The sequence below is a fragment of the Rhodamnia argentea genome, chromosome 6, assembly GCF_020921035.1.
Source record: "Rhodamnia argentea isolate NSW1041297 chromosome 6, ASM2092103v1, whole genome shotgun sequence".
In the NCBI taxonomy this organism is placed as follows: domain Eukaryota; kingdom Viridiplantae; phylum Streptophyta; class Magnoliopsida; order Myrtales; family Myrtaceae; genus Rhodamnia; species Rhodamnia argentea.
The window spans coordinates 4,613,643-4,634,506 of NC_063155.1; the positions used below are offsets into that span (position 1 = coordinate 4,613,643).

Below are 20,864 nucleotides of genomic sequence, written 5' to 3' on the forward strand. Positions count from 1 at the left end.
TTTTCCCCACGGACAAGTGTCGCGTAGAATTCCAAGAAACCACCGACTGAAGGTCGGAGACTGACATTCAATTATTCACCACAAATTGTGAACGAAAATGCACTATCACCAAGAATAATTGCATTCCACGATCATATTCCTCCGCATTTTCACTTTCAGCGTTTGTCGTATCTTCTCTTCCCAACTTCTTTTTCTTGTGCCCTACCTCATTCGCTTTGGTTGTTTTGCAGGTACTTTTGTCATCTGCACTGGCGAGATCGCTTGCAAGGATGCGTCTAGTTTTGTTTGGTGCGCTGGTGTGTTCTAAATTTCTTCTTCTAGAGAACATGATGTAGTTAAGAATAGTCTTTTCATTTGTTATGTGGAATCTGTGATAGGATTGTGAAGAAAGGGGGATGCTGCTTTTTTTGTTATGGTTTTCTTAAGAATGGAGAACCTTCTTTTTGCTGATGATGATCCTTCGCTGTATGGAGCAGTCGATCTTGCGATAAATATACTGAAACAGCTCATGCCCGCATTTTTATTCCATAAATCACCTTCTGTTTTGGGTCTTGATCTCTGGTTGTTAGCAACTGTAACTTCCTGCCTGCTAGAAATTTTTGGCCAATGTACCTATGCTTGTTGGTTGAGATTATAACTATGTGCCGCCTGCCTCTGTGTTTGCATTGTTGGCAGTGATCTCTGGGGAAAATCTATTTAGTTCTTTAAAGTATCAGCTGTTTGCAACTACTCCGCCGTGGAATATGGTTGCATCATGCATTACGTCATTTTACCTTACAATACCTTCATATGTGGCATTCTTCTTGCAGGGACTTCTGGAACAAAATCTTCGAGCTCACTTGGGTTCCTTTGGTGTAACTGGAAATCTTGCGCTTCAGCCAATGTATATGTTTTTGATACATCACACCCCTCTCTGCTTCTGTCGGATACATGAACTTTTTGTTGAACCAATTTTCGTATGACATTGTGAAGCTCTACTAGAGGTCAGTTAATTTGGAATCTCAACTATGGTCCCCTGTGTAATTTCTCCGGAGCTTCTCGAATGTTATTGCACATATAATATGGTATTTTGAACATATAAACAGGTGGTCAGAAAAGCAGTGCTGCCTTTGCCAAGATTACTTTCAAGAAATCCCACATAGTTTTGGTTTGTGAACCATTTAATCATCTGTGTAAGTTTTATTCATTTGTCTCCTCCCTTTGACTTTGATTACTTTTTCAATTAGCTTGTCATTGTTCTTGTACTAATTGAACTTACCGGAATCTGGTCTTTACAATGAATATGTAGTAAAACTTATCCGTGATCAGAACTGCAGGGAGTCTCTGTCATCATTCATCTAACTCATAACGAAACAGAAACAAATCTAATTGTTCTAACTCGTAAAATATTGGGAATGGAACGGTTATATTAGCTTGAAAGCTGTTTTGGTATTACAGTGTCTATAATTTTAAGTATTTCAGACATAAGTGCGTATAGGCAGTATTGGGCTTTGCACGTAATTAATGTGGACTTCAAGTTCTGTTTTAATGACCAGAGACTACTAAATTGTTATTATCAAATTGGTACTTCCTTATCTAAAGATAAATGAGTATGATTTTGCTTTGATGACCAGAGACCTTGAGCATGGATGTGGTTGAGGCGCTCAGTTAAGGTCCGGTCTTGTTCCAAGGAGGAAGTCTAATGGTGAGATTGATTTTTGTGCCAAAATGCTTCAACTTGACCAAGGATGGATCATTTTCACAGATGATAGCCCTCTTTTCACCTTGATTTTGCAGGTTAGTCACGATGAGCTTCTAATATCTAGAAGCGCGGACAAGCTCTGAGTGGTTTCTCAAGGCAAGGTGGCACATTTCCATGGGAATTTCCAGGATCGTGAGAAGATACTTCAGTCCTCGTCAAATCAGGCAAAGTTTAGTTCTTGTCAACAGTCAAGGGTGGTTCAATGGGGTCACAATACCTAACAAAACAGAAAACGAGGCTTCGCTATAGAGAGAAGGCGAAAAAGGACGAAGAGAGGATGGCTGCTGATATACAGGATGTACTCACAGTTACATTGGCCCTCCTTTGTCATTTAAACATTAATTCCGGCTCGTGGAAGGAGTCGTCTTTTAAGTTTTTGACATTGAGTATGCAGTATCATTTGCCAATAGCTTCAGGGGCAACTAAGGTTTCCTCGTTTGGCGCTGTTTAGACGAATTATAGGTGAAATTTTTCATGCTTAACAAAAAAAGGTTGTACTGCCGATGATTAGGGTTCTCCATACTTGTGGGTTAACAACATCATAAGAGTTATTCAGCAGAAAAAGAAACTGCTGTCGCGTGGCTATGTACGTCATTTTGTCTGTTTGATCACTCTTGCAGTTGCTTATTTATGATGAAAGATAATTTTTATTCAGGACTAATTGATCGTCCCTTCCCATATAGATACATTACTTTTTTTTTTTTGGCGTTCATCTCATGCCATGAGTCATTCATCAAGTTGAAGAGTCTCTGATACGAGTGAGAGCTTGATTCAAATTGTATTGATTAATGATGATGGAGATGAGCAGAAGCCAGGGCATTAAGCAAAAAAATATGGGGTTTTTACTATATTTTATCAACATATGTTGTTCATTTATGTGACTGAATCATTTTGGAGTTCTCAAATATCCCCTAATTTTATTTGATATGAAGGGCTTATCTCGAAATAAAGACAAGAGGAATCAAAATAGATAATCCCTAATTTTAATTGATTTGCTCCTCGAAATTTAGTTTACATCATTGCGCCGTAAAATTTCACGATATGCATCAATTTGCCCAAAATCCTTTGGGAATGAGTCTTTATAGCTTAGAATGTTGTATGACACGATATTTGAATCGCAAGAACAATAGAATTAGATCTGTACAAAATGTTTTCACTTCTTGTACTTCCTTGAAACAGTTGAGTACTAAAATAGTACTATCAATTATTTTTGGGTAAGTAAAAGTTGGCAAAAGCCCAAAGTGCGCGACTAATCTTCAAGGTGCTGAAATACCAACTAGGTCGCCTAATGAGAAGGCAGCAAAGTTATACAGAGGACTAGAACATATATTCTTCTCACTACGCACCCCTTCATACACTTTCTTTAATGCTACCAATACTTTTTCCAAAACATAACAATCTCGTTTCATACACGCGCATGGCGCTAGCCTTAGCCTATTTTCGCGCCTCTGAAGAGGATTCGACGCCAGTGAATGAAAGGACCTATACGTGATTGGTAAACCTTATTAGAGCGTTGAGGGATTTCCAAATTAAGAATTCGAGGTTATTCATTCGAATCTAATCAACTACGTTCTAACTAGTCTGGATAAGAATCGCTTGCTTGGATTTAACCGGTTTATGGGGCTTACAAGATGGGTGAAGGGGCAATTCTACTATGACAATCAACCGGGTCAGATTCAAGCAGCATTTTCAAATTGAATAATAATTTGTTGCAGAATACGAATAATTCGAAGAATGTACAGCATCAGAGTCTGGTGTGAGACTGAAACATATTTTACCAAATGGTGGGGATTTCAATACCAGAGTACCTGAGGAAATCAAAAAGAAATATCCGCTCAAGATACCAACCACATAATAATATCAATTATACAATAAACAATCATTCCTGCATCAATGAGCTATCATGAAGATCATGCAACTTGCATTAGACTAATGCTAAATTGATGGAAGGGGACAAAAACTTGTCAAAGTGGGGTATGATCAGGAGGGACACAGGCTCACAGGCAAGGAAAAAGAAATTGCAAGAATCTGCATCAAATGATGTAATCTGTCCTTATCTGCCCAGGATGATGTGCACCAATATATTAATTTGGGGAAGATAATGGGCATCATTTCAGTCATCCTATCATCATTATGAGCACCACTTTGCAAACAAGAAAACCTTTTTGGACCAAGGCACCAGATTAGTAAATCTCCTAAATTACCACTTCATTGAAATCGATTATACAAGAAACATTATGAGAGAGAGAGAAATAGAAAAAGAAAACAAAAAGGATTGCTGAGAGGAGCAGCAGTAGCAGAGCAGCCTAAGATATCAAGAAACCCAAGCTCAACCCATTTCATACAATAGAAAGTTCAGTCTCCATCTCTGCCTCTAAAGATTTATGTAAGAATGATGAATACATCCTTGTGAAGCTGGTACGTTCAAGACTACCTTGAAGCAAAGTGATGATTATTTGTTATCAAGAAAAGCCATATTCATCTGGTTCTGATCTTCCCATTCTCTCTTCCAAGAGAATCTCCTGGTACCGGCACTCTCCACTGCAGAAAGCTTTCTCTCCCCTGAAAATGGTGAAAATGCAACTTTGTATGATCCAAAGCTAAAAGATTCAGACATAAATGGTGCAAACAAATTGATGTTCCTTTTTTATGGTTTATTGAATCACTCTATACAGGTAAATGTGACCAGAATGTATACCAGAGCAAGTGAAATGAAATCCTTGGTATTGAGTAAACCATCTTATGATTTAAAAATAAATACAATAAAAGAGAGCTAAAATCACTACATGAACTTGCATCAATTGGTCCATCTTCCTACGAGTGGTGAATCTAATAGAGCTGCAGTGATCGCTGTACTAACTTGCAGTTGGAAGTCTCAGCGTCTTCTTGCATGAGACACGACTAGGTAAATTCAAATTCATGCGGCCCGAAAAGTTATTTTCTTCCTAAAAAGGCTTCAGAATCACAAGATTTTCCAGTTATAGAAGCTACATGAAGTAAACTTGGTGACCATACTTGGAAAGGGATTCTCAGTTCCCCATGCTCCGTTGCCACATTCATCCACAAAAGTGTACAAAAAGTGCCCAAATTTCAATAGATCACACTCAAAGATCACTCAAAATCATGCCTCAACATAATTACAGAACTTGAAAGATGGAACTAACCTGTACATGTAAATGTCACTTCCCTGCCCAAGATTCTTCTTGCATGTACAGCAGATGCTAAGAAAACTCTGTGACAAAGAACCACTATGTTCATCACTCAAGAACCCGTTCTCCTTCATATCAGAGGCAAACCCGAAATCACCACAGCAACTCTCAACAATGCAATCGTCAAATATATGTGTTGTCTTCGGGTTCGGGCCGTGGGTGATCACACAAGTGTAGTCCTCTGAAAGCTCCATCTTGCTGGCACTCAAAACCCGGGGCGAGGCCGGCACTCCGAGGCCGTGTGAATTGGAGGACGACCCGGAACGGGATGTCGTATCCAGGGACCGCGAAAGGCGAGGTGATGCGAAACCTAGTTGGGAATTCCTTGATTTGATCCCGAAATTGGGTGGAGACCTCGGGCTTGCGGACTCGGGGTTCGGAGGGACAGAGAATGGCAGGGGAGGGACTTGGATTTTGAGCTTCGATCCGAAGAAGACGACAGGCCGGGTCTCGGGTTTCGGTTGCTTCGGGTCAAAGCTCTCATCTTTCAGAGCATCAACAATGCCTAAGCCAATTCCCACTGACTCTATCTTCTTCTTTTCCCAGTGAGAGCGCTTGTGCTCTGTGTCTGTGTTTCTGGGTGAAGAAGACGAACTGCTGGTGTTATCAGACCAGAAGGAGTTTCTGATTGTCGAGAATGAGAATGGTTTGGTGTCAAGAATTGAAGTGGGGCTAATCACAGAGTCGATTTCAGAGAATCCCTTCACAGTGAAGCTAGTGAACAGTCTAGGCAAGCTGAAAAAAGACGATCCAATGACTTTCTTGTAATTATTTTTGGGAGATGGTAAGGAGAAAGAACCAAATTCTGCCATTAAAAAGCTTCTTGCTAAGGGAAAAAAAAAACTGTTCTCTCTATGTATGCGGCCTCAACAACAGCTCAATCTGCAAAGAAGAAACACCAAGAAACAAAGACCCTCACATAATTATAAATAAAAGAAGGAATTGAAAAATGATGTCTGGGTAGAGAGAGAGAGAGAAAGAGACCTGAAAAGATTTTTAGTTCTCAGGCAAGAACAGCCGTGAATTCAAATGGGCACAAGCAGGATCGCCTTTATGCTCCACCAAATTGCAGAAAGTTTATGGCTTTTTTCTTTTCGAAGTTTAGTGTCAGAGAATGAAGGACGAGAGGGGATAGCAATAGTACAGTCAAAGAGGCCATTTTTTTAGCGCCGGAGAATCATGAAAATCACGCAAGGAAGAACCCATGAAGTTGAAGTTCTTCTCTCTCTGTCTCTCTCACTCTGCTAGATTTCTCCAACCTCCATCTCCAGAAACAGAGCATACCCCAAGAGAAATGGAAGCTCGAGATGGCGCAAAGGCTCCAACTTTTTCCCCGGTTTTCTCGCTCTATTTCCTCCCCACAAGTGTTTCTAGCTCAGATTTCTCATGAAAGAGGAAGAATCCAACTGCTCCCAGAACGGACATGCAGAGAGAGACACGCAGGAGTCATCATCAATTATCAGACAGCAGAACCAAAGAAAGTTGTGTATTTTAGCCCCCTCCTTTGGTTCAGCCTTTCTCTGTTTCCCCTTTGATGTGTTTCGTCGTTTTCCCCCTCTCTCTCTCTCTCTCTCTTTGGGAAAAATATATCTATTTCGGTCCCTCACTCCCCCAAAATACAAACAAGGAAAATGGTTTCCATCATGAACAAGTCTCGAAGCCTAAGATGCAGACAAAGCACTCTCCGATCAAGAGTTAATGCAGACTAAAATCGCTAATGAACCAGGTGCGCTCTGTCTCTCTCTCTCTCTATCTCACGTACTCACAAAGAATCTTCTTCTTTTCTTTATCCCTTTTTTAACTCTCTGGTGGGATACTTGCAGTTGCAGAAGACCCCTCTCTCTCTCTCTGTCTCTCTCTCTCTCTCTCTCTCTCTCTCTAGTGGGCAGTGTCTGTTCTATTTCATCTCGGAAACCCAAGCCCACGACTGGAGTTTTCCCGGGAAAACCTCCAGGGAGGAATTTGGTGCAGAGAAAGCCAGGTAGAGAGAAGATGGAGAGTGGCTCGTGGATGGATGTTATAAAAACTGCGCGTGCATGGGAATCAGTGGGCATCTGATTGAAACCACTCTCTCTCTCTCTCCTCTCTCTCTCTCTCTCTCTAGGATGGACCTTCCCTGCCCGTAGTCCTCTAAAAATGGCAGTCCCATTTACGTCGCTGTCTTTACCAAAACGTTAAAAAAAAAAAAAAAAACAAAGGTAAACGAGAGCTTCTGTGGGAGCAGATAGATCGATGGCCATGCACACAAAAAATCCCGTCTCTTTATTTTTTTATTTTTTTGTAGACGTGACAAATTTCCTTCAAGGCTCAGTTTATTTTACCCTATATAAGTAATTTAAAAAACATTTTTTATAAAAAAAAAATTACTCAAATGGCTTGAAATAATTAATTATTGAAAAATACTTCAATTATTGTCAGCAATATATGCCTAAAGATTCTCGTCGATGGAAAATATTTTCGTTTTATTTATTTTACTAAGCAATACAAGTAATCATTTTTAAGAAAATATTTTTTAAATTATTTATTTTTTATGAAAAAAATGTACACTAAATTATTTTTTGCATAATTTTGTGACGACGCTATAATAATATTTTCTTGCTCCAAAGCGTGTAAATTACGGGTTTGACAATAGCCCTTTTTCATCAAATTTACTCTACATGAATAAAGCCGACTCTCCAAATTTTATTATCGTCCCTCTATACTTACTCTCATATCCTTAAACATAAAATCAAGTCTGACTTAGCGAATTAGAAATAATTAGAATTTATTTAGAATAATTTTTATATGTTAAAGATACTTGATAATTCTTTTAATTTTTTTATTCCTCAAGGTTGTGCGTCTATCTCCCTTTAATTATGGGTATAGTGATTGATACATATTGCATTCAATAGTGATTTCATAAAATTATAAATAGATTGATGTCATCTTCATTATGACATGTCGAAATATGCAAAAAAATTTCACAATTCTCTCTTTCATCATAATATTTTTAACAAAACGATTGAGATTTGAGGAAGCAAAAGATATGGGGGGAATGCCTTCTTTCCGCACTTATTGTAAATCTTAAAAAAAAAAACAGAATGCATTGATTAATGAAGTATACAATCGATTACATTAAAACAATATAATTGGACTGCATTAATTCAAAAAAAAAATTTGCCTTCATCCGTTAAAAGAAAGTATCCAACAATAAGAAAGATGGGAGAGAGAGAGAGAGAGAGATTCCTCTAAGGACCGAGAAAAACACGACCTTGTATAAATGGGCGTATCAAATCATAATCTATTTCTTTGAGTAAAATAGTGAGAAGAGAAATTATTACAATCAAAGTTCAACTTTGGGTGCCGGCTATTTAATCCACTCATTAGTGTATAATTCAATCGTCGCAACACGAGGAGTTAAAAAAAAAGGGGTAACTCCACATGAGATAACTTGAATCCAAGTTAACTCCACAAGAGAGATTCACTTACATCACGACATAAACTTAGTGATTTTGGATACGAGTGGAGTGCTTGTGTGAAAGGATACTGAAAAATAGATTTTTTTTTTTTTTAAGGGGAACAATGAAAAATGGATATATTTTTTTTTATTGAAAAATGGACGCAGAGCAATAAAAAATATAAAAAAAAAAGATATGCACAGGCCCTATCTCCACCACTCTGACAAGACTTGCCCCCACCTCCCCCGTACGAACTGTGCACTGTGCACTGATTGCCACAGTTACGCAGAGCTCGACTGGCTAAAAAGGCTTCCGAGCCCCTGAGCCGAGAGGAGCTCAGCATCTCCCTTGCGAGCGCAAGCCTAGCCGCTACCTCCTAAAGCTACCTACTCTATCTCGGCTCGGCTCGGCTCCGCTCGAGGGCAGCGACCGGGTAGGTGATGGTCCGTGAGAAGAGAAAGAAGCGGAGACGGATGATTGAAGCTGGGTGTGGCGGGAGTGGGGCCCACCGCTTTACACCGGAAAGCGGGGCGGAGCGGGGAGGTTCACGGACCGACCGTCCTGTTGCGCCTCTACGACTCCCACTCACTCTTCCGCCACGTCATCACTAACCCCCCAAATTGCATCGACCGAGTATTAACGATTATGCCGAGGGTCAATGCCATATCGATTAAAGGACCAATGATTAATTTATAAGTGTGAGAAAAAACTTATCTAATAAGAAATACTCAAGACCACTTAATATTGATATCAGAGTCCAGATTATCAATAAATCTAGACCCAGCAATCACAGTGGAGAGACACGGGTTATTACACCTCCGACTCGAAACTCGATGTATAAGGGAAAAATTGTGCGGGTTATCTCATATCGATTGTGCGGGTTATCTCATATCGATTGTGCAATGAGCTTGAATGAGAAGAATTAGAAATAGAACGGGCACAAAAAAATAGGAGTACTAACCATAATTTAAAACGTATATCTACGTTTTTTTTTTATGTATGATGATAAAAAGGTAATTCATGTTTTAATAAGTGAAATATCTTGGCAAAAAAAAACTGAAATATATATAAAAAAACATTTTAATTCATGCTATTAAAAAAAATCAGATCAACTCGTCAGAAAAGTAAAGAGAAAAAAAAAAGTGAAAACAGTATTAAACGCCCTTTTGATTTTACAAGACCGGAAATAATTTACTATTTGACTTCCACTTTGAGAAATTATTTCCGCGCTTGCTCGAACCTACGAAAACAAAACCAAACGTTTTTCTTTTTTTGGGCCCTTTTGTCCGCACCTGGGCCCCACGCTACCTTAAGTTCTTGCGGGGCCCACTCATCTTTTCCTTAACTGTGTCGCGTCGCCATCTCACGCTCGAATCCTCTCTTTTTCATTTTTGGCCCCCACTGAATTATTGTCGCCTGAAATTGAATCGCACGAAAGGGGGATGCGAGGCATTTTACCAAAACACCCTTGCGCGTAGAGCGAGATCATGGTTCGAGGGTGGGGGCATGATCGGTAGCGGAGAGATTCGATGGGCCCCACGGTGGAGTTAATAAAAATAATGAAGTCGGGGTGGGGCCCATGATGAGTGATCATAGTCTCCGGATCCAAGAGTGATAAAAAAAGCCTAGTAAAAAAAAAAGGCCTGACCGATTGATGGAGACCACCTTTTTTGTCCTTGTGTGTTATTTATTTTTTGGCCATATCCTCGCGTGTTATTTGACACCACAAAACTAGTAAAAAAAAATTTAAGAAAATGATGGCGCAATGTATTAATGTGAAGCATGCTCGTTAATATGGCGATTAAGAAGTAATCCTACCTAAGTTTCAAATGAAAAGAAGGATACGGAACTCGAAAATAATCCGACCCGCTCTAAATAAAAAAGTATTTTATGTGTAGGTCACACGACTAACATGATATGACCAACCAATTGCTATATTCATAATGATTTGATATGTTGATTTTACGATTTGGATTTTGTTTTTTATTTGAAAGGAAGTAAGTACTTTCTAGAAATTGTTTTGAAAAAGAGAAAGAAATTGAAAAAAAAAAACAAAAAATTACAGATTTTGCACCGGAGTTGCCTAGCCATTATCGCCACATTGCGAGATGTCACTCCTCGAAGCCAACGTTGCTGCCCCTCTGGCCAATATCCCTTTGGTACCTTGGGTCGACCTGAGAAGAGCAGAGAGAAATAGAAATGGTTTGATGGCGTTCGCCGTTCGTCCTGTATGGAGGCGGTCTTGTACATATATCATAAATCTTTATTGAATTTGAAATCAAATCTATAACAAAGAAATTATCTACTCTATCTGACTCCATATATGTGTGCGCACTATGTATTTCTTCTACGATTACGGGACTTCTTATATGTGAAAATCTAAAAAAAAAATAATTTGAATTTTGAAAATTACAAAAGAACTAAAAATACTTACTTTTTAACATTTGTATCATTCGAAATAGAAACTATTTCGAATTTTAAAAAGGTCAAAAGTGCGTAACGCCGCAAAATTTAAATTAAATAAAAAGTGAAAAGTCAATTCCAATGGGTCTCGAAATTTTATTAATAGAACTTGCTTCCGAACTTTTTATAAATCTTGGTGCCTTTAATAATTGCTAGCCCCTAGAAACTAGACATAAAGTCAGAGCCATCATCTTGTGATTTTTTTCATTATTTTTTCCACATATAGGCCAAGGGGGGAGGTATCTTTTTGGCTTGTCAAGAGGGTGGAAAGTTTAGTTATTCCTAAAGCATGCATTTGTGGAAGTTTTTGATTTTGCAGTAGTTGCTCTTTTGCTTCTCTCTTGATTTGGCCCGATTTGCAGAAGTTCAAAAGCGAAATTGATTTTGGCTTCGTGGAGATTCAAAGAAATGATCATTGTCGTTCATACCATAAGTCGTGGATCATGTTCCCCACTCTGGGACTGATTTATTGGACCGATTGAATTCTTGGAAGCAAAGATTATGGCTTTTTAAGCGTGTACGGAATCCAAGTCTCTTTAAAAATAAGATTTCGATTCTCATTATTTTTCATGTGTGGAGAAGAATCCGAATACGGATTTAGATTCCACGCGGAGTAAAATTGTGATGCCAACAATTGTCTAATCGGAATCAGAAACACTAAATTAGAGATGAGAAGAATGGTGTGCACCTTATTTAGAATTCGTCGAAAAAGCGATGCGAACTGTCGACGAATCGATACTCGAGTGCTTCCTCTCTATTCCCTCTTGGAGCGCTGGCCGAATGAGACAACTACCTTCTGAACGAAAAGGTACTTTCTGAATTATGCATTAGCGGGCTAGAGGAGGGACTTGAGCCTATCTATATAGTTTCCAGTCGTGGGCCCGCTCATTACAAGTCGAGGCAAACTCGGCCCACATTAAGCCGATCTATATTAAATTGATCAAGAATATTTATATCTTATCTTGTTAGACCAATCCCATTAATCGGTAAATATCAATTTCAATTAATGTGAGTCCACATAGAAAAAATTTTATATTCTCTCACTTGGGCTATATTAATTGAAATTGTACAATATGTCTGCATCTTTATGCTGGTCTAGAGATATTCTTTACTGTCAATCTGATCCCGTAAAGACTCAAACGCCGAATCATGGTGGTAACTGCATTAGAAGACACAGAGCTTTTCATGGTCACGAATGCCTTTAACTCTATTGATATTGATTCAATATGGTAGTGTGACATATGAAAACACCTCACAAGATAGTGATTCATTTATGTACCATTACCTTTATCAGTCACATTCTCTCACCTTATGTGTCACGACACACGATGTGTCATCGGAGAATATTCTTTATGGTTCTAATGAACCTACATATGTGTTATCCTTATAGTTAACTTTACTTTATGTGAAACAAGACATATCCTTAAGGCTAACGATTGAATGCATTTAGCATTTACTCAAGGTTTACACATACCTTAAGATTTTCACCAAATATATTTATTGAGCATCAACTCATTCATAAATACAATATTAAATGCAAAGGAGTTGATACATATCAAATATTATGTAAACTTTATTAGAGTAAAGGAAAACAACTCCCACTGAATAATAGCATCACTTGATGCTTCTAAACCCATGTTCATGACATATTGTTCAATTACACGAGGGCAAAGATCTTTTGTTAGTGAGTTAGCAGCTATATCATTTGTGGAAATTATGCTCTATTTTAATGTCATTATTCTTAACTATTTCCTTTATGATAAAAATACTTGATCATTAGATGCTTACACCCCTTGAGACCTCTATTGTTGTTAAGCGACAACACTACAGAGCTCTTATCACAATACAATAGTATGAGTCTATCCACAAAACCAAATACAATTAACTCCCTAATGAGGCTTCCGAGCCATATAGCTTGAGTAGCAACCGGAACTCATGCTATAAATTTTACTTATATGATAGAGGTTAATCTAGATTTCTGTTTCACACTTTTCCATGATATTGCACCTCTTGTTAACATAAAGATGACCATCTTCTTGTCATCTTGATACCTAGCAAAGTTTGCCTTCAAATACATTGCTAATTACAAGTCCTCAGCATGTTTATAAATTAGCATATAGTCATTTTTCCTCCTTAAGTATCTTAAAACCTCCTTGGTAGTAACCCAAAGATCGTGTCCTGGATTTAAATAAGATCTGCCTAGAAGTCCAATTGTAAAAGCAATGTCTAGTCTAGCGAAAACTTATGCATACACGATGCTTCCAAGTGCACTAGTATAATGTACATTCCTCGTTTGGGCTTTCTCAACAACCATATGAGGATACCTGTAATGATTCGGTTTATCACCTTTAATGATAGGAGCAATTCCTATCTAGCAATACTACATACTGAATCTTTTCAAAATACAATAAACATATATCCTCTAAGACAAACTCAATAACAACGAGAACGATCTCAATGGATCTCAATGCCTACGACAAAGACGCCTTATCAAGGTTCTTTGAAATGTTTTGATAACATCCGCTTTTCTCATGCAATAATCCATGATTACTCCTCACATACAAGATATTATCTACATGCAATAATCCGAATATGCAATCAAATACAATTTTCATCGGATGAAACTATCAAAAACACGCCACGGAAGAATGAGTTTAAGTTCTCGGTTAGGCGGCTCTAATACCAAATATCAATTCGGTAAATATCAATTTCAATTAATGTAAGCCAACATAGAAAAACTCTTACAAAAATTCCTCAACATATTGCAACTCTGATAGCTAACTATGTTAAGTTTGGGAGCCCATTCCGCATTTTTATAAACACCTAACTTTCAAAAGCTCGATTTCGTCACTGACTTCTCACGGCCACCGTCGGTTGCTAGCCTTGACCACTACCAGTCTCCGGCCGCTAAACTTTATCGCCAGTCGCTAGAGGCCAAACTTTGTTGCCGGTAGTCGGTTGTCACCACCTATGACTATTATTTTCTCTTTGAAGGCCCTTTTTTTTTTTTTTTTGCAATCCAAATAATTGAAAGGGATTGCCATTTCATATTCGGAATGAACATCTATTTAAAGATTTCTTATCGTGGAACCACATGAAGATTAATCTTTATCAGACGTTTTCCATTGTTATCAAATTTCTCGTGGTATATGAAACAAATTTTTTTTTGAACTAGTATATGAAACAAACTTAAACGATCATTTATGATAGAAAGATATCTCAAGTATCAACATTTGTGTACGCCGCTTACTTTAGTGTCAAATTTTTTTGCCGACTCACTTAACTACCAAAACGGAGAAAAAACTATCACTCAAATACCAACAAAGAGAGATTCCGACCACACGTGGCACGTATAATTAAAATATTATAGTGCCATGTCATTTATAATTAAAAAATAATCCAAGTGGCAAATTATTCTAAAAAATCAATTCACGTGAACTCTTAAAGTAAAAAAAAAAATCAATTTTTTTAATTGAAATTAAACTAAAACAAGCAAAAAAAAAAAAAAAAAGTAAATTTGGCTTGCAGCGGTACCATTGCCAGCAATGGCAAGGGAGAATCGCGCGCCACTGAACTCCTCCCTCATCTCTAGATCCGCTGAGAATCGAGTGTTCCAATTCAAATCCAACGCCACCATTGTCGACGTCACCTGCCTTCTCTCTCCTCTCCAAAATTTTGCTTCCAAATCAGGAGCTCACAGGAGCTTGACTGTTAAGCCGGCCGCGTGCGCCTCTGGGACGACCATCTCTCCGCCGGAACGGCCATGGTGGGGCGCAACCGTGACGATTCTCCTCGCCTCCTTTGCTCCCAGGGTCATCCTATGGTCCGTCCCCATCGTAGCCAACGTCTATAGAAACGCATCAGCCCTCACCATTGCAAGCAACTTTTATTGTTATATATTTTTTTAATTTTTAATATTTTTTTAGCTTTTAGCTTCTTCTTTTTTACTGCTGATTGGGATCTTCCGGATAGCTTATGCAGAGGCCAAATAAGATTTTCAGCAAAGCTGACTGGAGTTGGCACCACGGACGCGCACACTGCTCAACTTTAGCTTGACTGTTTACCTGAAACTCGTCAACTTAACAGTACATCTTCAGCCAAATCGTAACTTCTGTAAATTGTTCATCAAAATATGGATGAGGTGATGTGATTTACAGTAAAGCCAAAATGACGATAACGCAAATAATTTGCGTCTGAATCCTAATCTAGAATAGGATGTGATCTCCAGTTTAGGGTTTTGTCTTGACGCGAGCGCACATTATTAGGACAAGACAGCCTAGACCCCATTAATCATGTTTACTGTTTAGGGTAAACCTACTAAGAAATTGACAAAACAACCCCAATTTTTTTCGTTTTTGCTCATAGGTGGTGGGGTCTCCATGTTTGGCACTTCATTAAATGATCTGATAATGTTGTTTTGGATCATTATTAATGTCTTGATCGTGCGAGCTTAGCTTGCCTTAGTTGTCCTCTTACAAGGACCCGAGAAGACATGGATGATTGATACATAGAAGAGAAGAGAAGGGTGGGGGAATCGAGATCCACCCAGGGAAATGACCCAATGGGGTGTTCAATCATTCGATCCCGTGGGGCCCGTAGGCGGGCCCCACATTGACTTGGCACTTGTTGTGTCCACGTCATATTTGTTGAGTAACATTTAGGGTTACAGTAGATTATGGTGGTCGTACGTCAAGATCCACTCCCCAATGTATGAATGATGATGCCATGGCATCCTATCATTCAAGTCTGTGGGGGCCCACATTGACTTGGCAATTGCTCGTGTCCATGTCACGTCTGTTGAGGATGGCTTGGTGATGGGAGACGTTTGACAAATTTGGAGTCCATCGCGAGAATTTTTTTTTTTTTTGGTCGGAGCAAGAAGGTTTGATGAGACTCTATAATAGGAATTACTTTTACCCTTTTGCAAAAGATTTGGGGACCCCTGTTGGTTAACCATCTAAGCTCGAGGAAACGATCCTTCACTCTACTATCATTAGAATAATAATTACTATATTTCCAATCTATTATAAATTATTATTTTAAAGTTATTATTTGACATCGCTTGAAAATGGATCATATGTGCTCTTTTTATTTATGTGATCTCATTTTACCTATAAGTTTAAGTTTTCTAGTGAGACTGTTTAACATGGTATCAGAATTAATGTTGTCCCTTCCACGGCTTGCACGTGAGTGGGGGTGTTGAAGTTATTATCCAATATCGCTTGAGAATGGGTCCTACATGCTTTTTTTATTCGTATGGTCTCCCACTACCTGTTTTCGAGTTGAACTTTCTAACAGATTGTATGTTTTAATGTACGCTTGCAGTAATTTACAACGTGATCTTGTAATAATGATCCTACAAGTCTCGCGTCTCATTTCTCCACTCACTAAACCCATATTATATCACATTGAATGCACTTCAAATTCATATAAATTGCAACTTAATTTACTTAAAACAATTATATTATGATACCCCAATTATAGTTATTTTGACATAGCCATTTACTACGTGTTCAAAAAATTAAACATTAAGTTTATGTAAATGATTGATGCAATAATACATATTTTTGATGTGATAACAAATATGTTTTACATAATTGTTTATCCTTTAAAATTCATTCAAAGTATAAAGATTAGCATAACATTAGTACCTTACAGGTAGGATAATCGAAATTTCATAACTAAGCACAACATTATCACAACCATCATTTTGGCCCGAGTCCTGAAAATTCACAATCTCAATAATTTTTCATAGAACGAACTTTATTCTCACAATGTTGAGGCCGCCGAGCCTTCCGTGGTCGCAAAAAGTGGGATCAATCAAAAATCAAACAAAAAGGTTATGACAGATCAAAGTTCGTGTCAAAATTAAATGAGATTTTACGTTTTTCAAAAGTAAATTCTTGATCGTCAACAGTGACGACGCCAACCAACGGGCGACTACCACGTGGTGGTCAGAACACCCATCCAATCGAGGCGTGGTCAAGGGTACGTTCCCATTGCATGATCAAGCCATGCATGACTAGTTCATGCAGTTCAAGGCCCATAATGCGATTCCCGGTGTTTTATTTTCAATTTCTATAACTCTTCTTATCATTTTCATCCTTTTTCCTTTGCTTTACATCGTTGGGAATGTGATTTCAAACAGTCCTCTTTGATACACAGATTTGGCCATAGGTAGGGGCTCTAACACCTCGTTTTGACTAAATGTAAAGAAATATCATTCCATTTATAATCTCTTTCAAAGCTCTCCTTTTAGGGTCTTTACCCATGTAAAATGGGTCGAATTGTTCATAATGTATTGAGCAAGACCCCCCCACTAGTTGTGTGGTTTGTGGACTTACTGGGTCCACACCCAATCTGACGAGAGAGGAGAGAGATCGTCGCAGCAAGAAAGCTTAGACAAGGTGTAGCTTCTTGGGGCTTTTAGGATGGTAGAGGGAATAGAAACGAATCTCGAACTAGACATCAAATATGGAGAGTATCCCTAAGTGGTACGGTCAATACTAATATGGACGTTATTGATTTTATGTAAGAGATTTTGTAGCATCTCAAGTGTCACATCAAATTGTCAAGGACTTGTGATGTTAAATTTAAGTAAGATCAGTCGAGGGCTTGTGCTGTTAAACTTAAATAAGATCCGCCCTCAGTTGTTTACCACCTTATATTGGTATTCAAAGTCGGCTCGGTCCAGTTGAACCAAACAGGATCCTAAGACTCCTTACTTTTTCATTTCCTAACATTGAAGAGTCCATTCAAGGTTAGCTTTTCCGAGTACACTCCCATACTATTGCTTTTTCCAGTGTTCTCCTAACTATTGTCCAATGAACTGCAAACATCGCACTTGGAACAAGACCGACGGTTAAGAAAATTGACGGGAAAACCTTTTGGTAATGCCTACAGCTCGCGGTGGAGGTTGCTATTCCATGACGCGTGTTGTAAAGGCGTTACAGGATAGACACGCTTGGGAAAAATTTCAAGCCCTTCTTTATTGTGCTTTTTGAACGTCACTATGGAAGGAAAAGTAGGAAGGCGCAATTTCTTTGTTTTCTCAATAATTTTTATTTTTTTGTGGTGAAGATGCCAGAATTTGTCAAGAAGATAGTGGAGGGGTGAATCAAGAACTTGATGGAAAAACATGGGTACGTTCATCTCATGGTAATAACTCCAAGTGGTCGAATCCAAAGGCCTCTCGTTTATGCCGACGTGACGTGGGTGGAACTAGAGTTAGAAAGGGTTTCTAATTGGATGAACAAACGATAGTGGGGGTGCAATCTAGGGCAAAAGGTGAGAGACTGGTGGAGGCAAAGATGGATTTTATGGGATACGAATATGGGCAAAGATTAGCTCTCGAAGAACACAAATCATCGACCACTCAGATTTTTTTTTTTTTTTTTTTACTGTCTCCCCCATCAAGTACTTGATCGTGAGCTTTACTATCGGATGGCTATTGTCTATTTGATTTAGGTAATGTTTTTGAAAAAATGCGAAGATCTTTGGGCTAAATGGGTTTTGTGAAATACAAATGCCGTTTGGTAAAGTGTATTTACATGAGGAAGTAGCTTTGATTTAAATGTTGTTTAGTAAAAACTATACTTTGTAAAGGGTTTTTGCTAATTTTTTTTATTGTAAAAACTCTCAAAGAGGAACTCGACTACCAGCGAGCCAAATCGGCCACCTTCTAGTTCTTTGGCAGTGTCGGTGTCACCTCATTTTGCCTTGGTTCCCGCAAACCTAGCGACGCCCCCTAAGGTAGGGCGAAACATGGCAGGCTGGCAACTAGATCTAGCATCATCGGCGGCATGCATGAACCCTCGCCGGTGAAGTCGCGTGTGATGGGGACCTTTTTGAAATTATGAAAGTTGAGCGAGGGCAAAATTGAAAGAAAAAATTGTGCTTACATTTTAGAAATGTAGCATTCCAAAATACCTCCGAACTTACCTTGGACTAAAGGCCTTTGGAAATGAAATTACATTTCCCCAAAATTCTCCAAAATATTTGCTAAACCCCATTTACATTTGTCTCGGGGCTTTGGGGCCCCAAAGTCTTTTGGAAAAGCCGAACAAAACTCACCCTTATATTATAATCTAAGTATATGAGCGTGAAAACCTAGTTACTAGAAGGTCCGTGAAAGACCCTGTTAGTCTTATGAACCGGTTAAGTCCAAATCATTGACCTATACAGGTGATCCTAACTGTAAAACAAGCGGAGTCTTAGCTCAGTATGCGCAACCGTTCCCTCCAATGCAGTGTTATATCTTCCGGCAGTTTTCAAACTTTTTGGAGGAGTAGTTATCTCAGATGGCTGGGAACACCATCGGGTTACTATCTTCTATTTCGTTTTCATGGAGCGTGGGGGGAGCACATTTCTTCTTACTTTCTTCTTACTTGCTTCTTACCTGCTACTCATGCACATTGACTCCTTCGAATCCAAAATTCCTGAAATCTTGACAATATTTAAGTTGTCTTTATTATCCTTTTCCTAACTTTATATATATATAAAGTTAGGAAAAGGATAATAAAGACAACTTAAATATTGTCACTTTTATTTTTGAACAATATTGTCACTTATATATATATTCCTCTTCTCTACTTTCAAGCCCGTTGTGGAACTCAGATCATAAAGGTTGATTATACAGAAATCTCACTTTTATTTTTGCATTAATGTAGTCTATTTTTTCACCTCCTTTTTGGTTTCGCACGATTTCAACAGAATTGTTATTGCGACTAGATAATAAAATGGTTATTATCTTTTTCTGCCATCTGCGATGATATCTCGATTATTCTGTTCTCTATTTTTGGTACATTGGGGATGTTTATAATATGCCTTGGGACATGCCAAATATTTATTTATTTTTCCTGAACAAATGTTTCAGTTTTTGCTATGTCCATCCTGATTTTTTGAAATCTGTTTTGATGTACCCCTTGTGTTGCCTCCTCCGGCTAAATTCTTACTGGAATTTCGATCAAGTGCTCTCACATGACAAGGGGGAAAATTATCCAAAAAATCCTAAATCTATTGCACTTTTGCTAATTCAGTTGTAAACATTTTTAATTTTGCTAATTCATCCGGCTAATTGTAGCCAAAAATTGCTGACACGAGGTCGGTCATTCGCTGGTGCTAATGTAGACGACTTTTAATAATATTCTAGTTTTTTCGAATTTTTATTTGTTATTTTTCTTCGCTTTTTCTTTACTTTGACAAGCGGGGTCGTCGGGCCCTCTCTAGCAATTGGGCAAGGTTGCCTCGCTTATGGTCACGATGGCCACTTCCAGATCAAGTGACATCGATTATGGAAATTATCTAAAGAAACTTGAATTGGAATTTCTTATTTTCCTATAGAATTGAGCCTGAAAATAGTACTTCATCAAGTCGAGTTTCAATTTTACGAATCAAGTCCAGCTCGAGTTTGATGCTGTGTTGGTTCGACTAGACTCAACTGCACCCCTAACGAGAGAGATTGCCATGATCCGAACTCTTGACATGTGCGCCGATACCAATACCCTTTTTTTCTCAAAGATATAATCAATTAAAGAAACGATTAACAATGTCTTATAACACATTATTAGACAGTGACGAGGTTAATTCATCACAACGTCTAACAATAATTTTATTTATAAAACAAAGTTAAAAAGAAACATATCCGAGATATATGCAATATAGTGAGGTTATTATGTATGACATTTTTCATGCTCTACCGTGCACGACAGTTTTTTTTCTCTGCTATGCGATTAACAACATATTATGAGTTATAAAAAAATAAAAAATAAATAATTATTATATGGTCTACTCCTTTAAGAATTTATGACACACAACGTGCTGTTACTCTCACAAATATCAAAAAATTATTATCCTAGCAAAATCTTTGCCGATTTTTTTTTTTTTCTGAAAAGTAGTTGTCTAGATGAAGGCTCCTATGATAATTGAAGTGATTGTCCTTATTAGCCTTTTTGACTCACTCGATAGTGCTGCAATGTAAAGATCCGTGGCTTTCGGGACAGGGAGGGTTTTAAG

General features: G+C 38.2%; 2 protein-coding genes across 19 annotated transcripts in view; one reads left to right on the top strand and one right to left on the bottom strand.

Moving 5' to 3' along the window:
- Positions 1 to 20,864, top strand: part of LOC115733080 (putative disease resistance RPP13-like protein 1) — a 491,263-nt gene that overhangs the window by 164,340 nt on the left and 306,059 nt on the right. For 7 of the 18 annotated variants that reach the window (XR_007198784.1, XR_007198781.1, XR_007198775.1 and 4 more), the window contains one exon: positions 1,777 to 1,956. The exons of 9 other annotated variants lie outside the window; for them this stretch is intronic. Coding sequence is in view for 1 of the 9 variants with exons in the window: in XM_048280910.1 (XP_048136867.1) it covers positions 1,777 to 1,824 (48 nt within the window). In the remaining 8 variants the exon portion in view is untranslated. Of the gene's footprint in view, positions 1 to 899; positions 984 to 1,776; positions 1,957 to 20,864 lie in introns of those variants that run through there. 2 more of the 18 variants (XR_007198792.1, XR_007198763.1) reach the window with 2 other exon arrangements.
- Positions 3,814 to 6,975, bottom strand: LOC115744885 (FCS-Like Zinc finger 8-like). The gene is made up of 3 exons (XM_030680295.2): positions 5,935 to 6,975; positions 4,906 to 5,832; positions 3,814 to 4,303 (listed from the first exon to the last, which is right to left on the bottom strand). The coding sequence occupies exons 2-3, from the start codon at positions 5,760 to 5,762 to the stop codon at positions 4,204 to 4,206; spliced, it is 957 nt and encodes a 318-aa protein (XP_030536155.1). The 5' UTR covers positions 5,763 to 5,832; positions 5,935 to 6,975; the 3' UTR covers positions 3,814 to 4,203.